At 50.9% G+C, this 6,472-nt stretch overlaps 1 protein-coding gene across 1 annotated transcript; it reads left to right on the top strand.

Annotated features, from left to right (window-relative positions):
* Positions 1–936: 936 nt before the first annotated feature.
* On the top strand, positions 937–6,240 carry IER3 (immediate early response 3). The gene is made up of 3 exons (XM_086870817.1): positions 937–2,667; positions 3,359–4,490; positions 5,767–6,240. Exons 2-3 carry the CDS (start codon positions 4,119–4,121, stop codon positions 6,094–6,096), a joined length of 702 nt encoding a protein of 233 aa, XP_086726943.1. The 5' UTR covers positions 937–2,667; positions 3,359–4,118; the 3' UTR covers positions 6,097–6,240.
* Positions 6,241–6,472: the final 232 nt, after the last annotated feature.

The raw sequence follows: 6,472 nt of genomic DNA, 5'->3' as shown, positions 1-6,472 counted from the left end.
TTTCCCGATTATTAGTAATTATTTCCCATTAGTAGCCGTTATTTCCCAATTATTAGTCATTGTTTCCTATTATTACCTATTATTTCCCCATTATTCATCATTATTTTCCATTATTAGCAATTATTTCCCATCATTACTAATTATTTTCTGATCGTTAGCAATTATTTCCCATTATTAATCACTACTCCCCAATTATTATTCATTATTTCCCAGTATTAGCGGTTATTTCCCCATTATTAATTACTTTACCTATTCATAGCCGTTATTTCCCAATTATTAGTGATTATTTCTCCATTATTAGGCGGTTTTACCCCATTATTAGTCATTATTACCCCAATTATTAGCCATTATTAACTCTTATAATTACCCAATTGGCCATTATTGGCGGTTTCTCCCTTGCTCACCCTTTATTTGGGGTTATTACAATTTTTCCCTAATTTCCCCGCATTATTAGTGATTATTACCCCATTATTAGCTGTTATTAATGATTATTACCAACAATAATTTGCGATTATTAGCGATTATTCCGGCCTAAATTATTAACTATTAGAGATTTCTCCCCTATTTCCCGTTTATTTGGGATCACCGTCCATTTTTAAGGAATTTTTAGGGAAAATTCCCAAATTTTTGGGATAATTCCCGCCTTTATCCCTAATATCAAACCCCGCCCCTTTATTTGCATAATCACAACCCCCCTAATTATAATACGCACGTCAATCATCCGCCATCACCCCTCCTTCCCGCCAAAACCACGCCCGCTCTCCCTCAGCACTAAACCCCGCCTTCCGCCCCTCTCAACCAATCAGCGCTGGCGGTGAAAGAGAGGCAACCAATCAGCGCTGTCGCTGGGGGAGAGGAAGCCAATCGGCGGCCTCGCCTCGCGGGGGGCGTGGCCTCGCTGCCGTGAGGGGGAGGTGGCGGCCGCCATGACAGAGGCGGCTGAGGGCGAGCGGGCGGGGGACGTATGGAGGCCATAGGGGCTCTATAGGGGCGATTTGGGGGATCTGGAGGGCTCAAAATGGGTCTGGGGGCTTCTAAAAAGGGTCCGGAGGGGATTTAAAGGGGTTTGAGGGGGGTAAAGAAGGGCGGGGTGTGGTGGGGGGGGGGATATAGGGGATATTTGGGGGGGTGGGTTAAGGGGGTTTTTGGGACGTATGGATGGTGTAGGGGCGGGTTAAAGGGGGGTCGGGCGGGGTCTAGGGGACCTCTAGGGGATCTATAGGGGAGGTTTTGGGGGGGGAAATCGGGAATATCCGGAGTGGTTTCTGGGGATATCCGAAACCTATGGAATTTTTTGTGGGGGCGGGGGGGGGGGGGGGGGGAGGTGGGCACTTATGGAAGGTGGGGGGGGTGGGGTGGGACCTATAGGGGAATCTATAGGGGCGATTGGGGGAATATCCGGAGTGGTTTCTGGGGATATCCGAAACCTATGGAAGCTATAGGGGGCTTCGGGCTGGGGGGAGGGGAGGGGGGGAGATTTGGGCCCTATATGGGACCTATGGAGGGGGGGGGGGAGGGGAGGTCTGGGGGTCTATAGGGGATTTCGGGGGGCGTGTCTTGACCCTTCGTGGGGGGGGTTGGGGGACCTATGGGAGCTATAGGGGACTTCCCTATAGGGGACATTTGGAGGGGTTTGGGGGGGGGTTTGAAGGCCCTTATGGGGTCTATAGGGGGGTTTGGGGGCCCTATATGGGACCTATGGAGGGGTCTGAGGGGTTTTGTGGGGTCTGTAGGGGGGTTTGGGGGGGTCTATAGGGCTGGGGGCTCTATGGGGGGGGTTTGGGGTCCTATAGGGGACATTGGGGGGTTATATAGGGGCTCTGTAGATGCCGCCCAGCCCCTCTTTTTGGGGGGGGGGGGGAGGGATTCTATAGGGGATCCATGGGGGGATCTATGGGGGATCCATAAGGGGATTCCATAGGGGATCTGTGGGGGATTTATTGGGGTTTCATTGGGGATCCATAAGGGGATTCCATAGGGGATCTGTGGGTGATCCATAGGGGATCCCTAATGGATTCTGTAGGGGATCCATGGGGGGATCTATAGGGGATTCCATGGGGGATCCATAAGGGGATTCCATGGTGGCCCCATGGGGGATCTATGTGGGATCTATTGGGGTTTCATGGGGGATCTGTAGGGGACCCATAAGGGGATTCCATAGGGGATTTGTGGGTGATCCATAGGGGATCCCTAAGGGATTCTATAGGGGATCCATAGGGGGATCCATAGGGCCCTGCAGCCCAGCGGGGGGCGCTGTCCCGTGCGCCGCCCCCTATAGGGCGCCTATAGGGCACAGCAAGGCCGGGGTCACCTACGGCCGGGGCAGCCGGACACAGCCCCGGCACACGCCGGCCCCTACACACCCTATAGGGGACTCACCCTATGGGGGACTCATCCTATAGGGGACTCACCCTATAGGGGACTCATCCTATAGGGAAACCCTACACATTCTGTAGGGGAATCCGATAGGGGAACCCTACACATTCTATAGGGGAATGATCCCATAGGGGACTCGTCCTATAGGGAATCCTATAGGGCAACCCTACACATTGTATAGGGGACAGGAGCTCCTGAATCCCCTATAGAAGATCCCAAATTCCCCTATGGAAAATTCCAAATTCCCCTATGGAAAATCCCTATGGACGAAGGCTCCGGATCAGAGCTCAGGTAAGGCGGGAAAAAACCGGCTGGAATTTGGGGAAAGATCCCTGGATTTTAGGGAAAAATCCTGGAATTTGGGGGGGGGAAAAAATCCGGGATTTTGGGAAAACTTCTGGATTTGGGGGGGAAATCCTGGAATTCTGGGGCAAAAATCCTGGAATTTGGGGAAAAAAATCCAGGATTTAGGGAAAAAAACCCTGGAAATTTGGGAGAAAACCACCTGGAGCCCAAAATTCCCGGAATTTTTTTGGGAATTCCTCCCACAAAGGCGTGAGGGTCTCTCGTGGCCCCCCCACGTAAGAACCGGAGGCAGAAAATTGGGACCAAATCCCGAAATTTGGGGAATTCCCGGAATTCCAACGGGAATGAACCTGGGAACGACGCCCGACAGAGGGAACTGGGTCGGGAAAATCCAGGAATTTGGGAATTCCCGATGGAAATGAGGATTTGGGGATCCTGGGATTTTGGGATGAAATTTGGGGATTTGGGGATGAAATCTTGGGAATTCCAGGGAAATTCTGAGATTTTTGGGGGGAATTCCAGGGATTTTTGGTGAAATTTTGGGGAGATTTTGAGGGATTTTGGGAAAATTTCAGGGATTTGAGGATTTTTGGGTGGAATTTGAAGGATTTTGAGGAGAATTCGGGGAATTTTGGGATGAATTTCGGGAATTTTGGGGTCTCTCATCCCCTCCCAGGTCGAGGCCACCGAGGGACAGAATCCAGGGAGGAAAAAAACGGAGCCAAAACGGGAAAATCCCGGGAATTTTGGGGGAGATTTTTTTTAGGGATTTTCGGAGCTTTTTTAAGGGAATTTTTGGGAATTTTTGGGGTTTTTTTCTTTTGGTTTTTTGGGAATATTTTTTGAGCTTTAATTCCAATAAAATTTCCTCGTTTTTGAGGCCTTTCATGAAATTTTAATAAAGATTTGGATTTAAATCGATTTGAAATGAATTCCTTCGTTACTGGGAATACTGGGAGCTCCTCCTTCCCCTCCCCCAAAATTCCCGATTTTCCCTTCCAAAAATTCCCGGTTTTCCCCCCCAAAATTCCCTCTTTTCCCCCTCCAAAATTCCTTTTGTCCCCAAAAAAATTCCCTTTTTTCCCCCCAAAAATTCACTTTTTCCCCCAAAAAATTCCCTTTTTTCCCCCCAAAAATTCCCTTTCCCCCCCAAAAATTCCCTTTTTCCCCCCCAAAATTTCCCTTTTTCAGCTCCAAAAATTCCCTTTCTCCCCCTCCAAAAACTCCCTCTTCCCCCTCCAAAAATTCCGTCTTTTCCCCCCAAAAAATTCCCTTTTTCCCCCAAAAAATTCCCTCTTTTCCCCCCAAAATTCCCCTTTTTTCCCCCCCAAAAAAATTCCCTTTCCCTTCCAAAAAATCCCCTTCCCCTTCCAAAAAATTCCCGTTTTTTTCCCCGCCCATCCCGATTTTTTTTAATCACTATTTTTTTTACGGCAATGACGCAAAAACTCCCGCCCGTGACTCAGAATTCGGGAATTCCCCCAAATCCCCGCCCCTCGAGCGGGCGTGGCCTCCTCAATAAACCACCCCCATCCACCAATCAAATCGCTGCGTGGGCGTGGCTTCCCCTTCCCTTTATAACCCCGAGGCCGCGGGTTCGAATCCCAGCGTTTCCTGTGACGATGTCGATGGTGGCGGCGGCTGCGGCCACGGCCGCGTGTCCGGGGCGGTTTTGGGGACATCCCGAGAGTGTCCCCAAAGGGGTGGCACCGTCCCCACCTCGTCACTTCACCTTCGAACCCCTCCCGGCTCGCCCCGGCCCTTCCAGGCCTCGGCGACGGCATCGCCGCGTTCTTTATCCGCCCGCTGTGAGTATGGAAAGGGATTTTTTTGGGTTTTTTTTTTGGGGGGGGTTTCACCCTGAATTTTCAGCTTTTGGGGTCGTTTGGGTCACCTTAAATTTTTTACGTCCCCTATAGAACTCAGAAGTTCCCATAACCCCCCTGAACTCGCCCGAAACTCGGAAAATTTGCCCCAAACTCCCCCCAAATTCACCCTAAACTTCCCAAACTCGCCCAGATTCTCCTCCAAATGGCCCTAAAAGCCTTAATTTTGCCCTAAATCTCCTACGAATTCGGCCCTAAACTTGCCCGAATTTGTCCTAAACCCCTCGAAACTCGCCCTGAACTCCAAATTCCTCCTGATCTGCTCCAAACTCGCTCTAAACGTCCCTAAATTCGATCTAAAGTTCCCAAACTCGCCCGAAAATTCCCTAAATTCGTCCTAAACTTCCCCAAACTCGCCATAAATATCCCTAAATCCGTTTTAAACTTCCCAAATCCGCCCCAAATCCCCCCTAAACTTACCCCAAATGCCCTCAAATCCCCCTGTATCCCCCCGTACACCCCTTTATAAGCCCCAGATACCCCCCAAACCTTCTCTAGATCCCCCCAAATCCTTCCCAAATCCCAAATTCCCGGAATTCCACGTCCGGAATCCTTAATTAGCCTCATTTCCCGGAGCTGTGGGGGAGACTGAGTCACTTCCACCCCCTCCGCTCTGACTCAGCCCTTCCTGGAGCCCTCGGGGTTGGATTTGGGGCCCTCCCCTCGGAAATTTTTGCTCCAGGATGGGATTTATTGACCCAAAAGTAGGGAATTTTATCCCAGAATGGGAATTATTTTTCCAAAACGGGAATTTTTTTACCCAAGGCGGGGTTAAATCCCCCAACCTGTTTGGGAAGCTAAGCAGGATCAGGCAGGGTCACGCCTTGGATGGGTTCCCCAACCCGACTATGGAATATTTACCCCAAAAAGGAACTTTTTTCCCCAAAAATCCCCTGATTGGGGATTTATTTATCCAAAACCAGAGGAAATTTTATCCCAGAATGGGAATTATTTACCCAAAAATGGGAATTTTTTACCCCAGGGGGGGTTAAATCCCCCAACCGGTTTGGGAAGCTAAGCAGGATCAGGCAGGGTCACGCCTTGGATGGGTTCCCCAACCCACCTTAACCCATCCTCTAATCCCACCTCAGACCACTTTTCCCATCGGGAATTTTTCCGGAATTCCCAGGAATTCCCTCATCCAGCTGAGCCCTGACCCCACCCCTTTAATGTTTTGGGTTTTTTTTAACCCCTTCAGGTGCGTCGCCCCCTCCCCTCCGAAGAACCCAGCGCTGCCAAACGACTCCTGGTGCTGCTCTTGGCCGTGGTGGGCACCCAAATCTACAACGCGCCGGGGGACGTCGGCGTCACCGATGTCATCACCGATGTCACCGAGACCCCTTTGGGGACACCCAGGACCCCCCCAATTCCAGAGGAGCCCCAAATTCCCGCCGGGAACGCCGGGATAGCCAACGGGACGACGCCGGTGGCGCCTGTGGGTGGCTCCTGTCCCTCTCTGTGGGTGTCACCTCCTTTGTCACCCCCCGGTGGCACCCAGGACTGGCACCCCCCTCTCATCCTGGCTTAATTAACCTTAATTAATTAAGGTCGAAGAGCTCCGGGTCGGAAGGAGACACCGACGTTGGGATTCGGAAGCTGAGCCATCCCAGTTTAGCACTGGGAGCACTGGGAAAGGGGGTGGAGCCATGGATTTTCCCATCCCTTCATTAATTAGCTGGCTAATTACCCTCTTAATTAATGACCGGCTCATTAATTAGCCCCCAGTTGAGGCGGGAACAAACCCGACGTTGGGATTTGGAAGTTGGTCGATCCCAGTTTGGCACTGGGAGCACTGGGAAGGGGCGTGGTCAGGGTGGCCTCGTTAACGAGGCTTAATTAACGACGTCACCTCTACCTCAGCTTCAGCGCCGGTGGGTGCTGAGTTTATGAATTAATTATTTAAT

This window comes from Cyanistes caeruleus, chromosome 33, assembly GCF_971803275.1.
Source record: "Cyanistes caeruleus chromosome 33, bCyaCae1.hap1.1, whole genome shotgun sequence".
NCBI classification, from domain to species: Eukaryota; Metazoa; Chordata; class Aves; order Passeriformes; family Paridae; genus Cyanistes; species Cyanistes caeruleus.
This window is presented reverse-complemented; position numbering and strand designations above follow the sequence as displayed.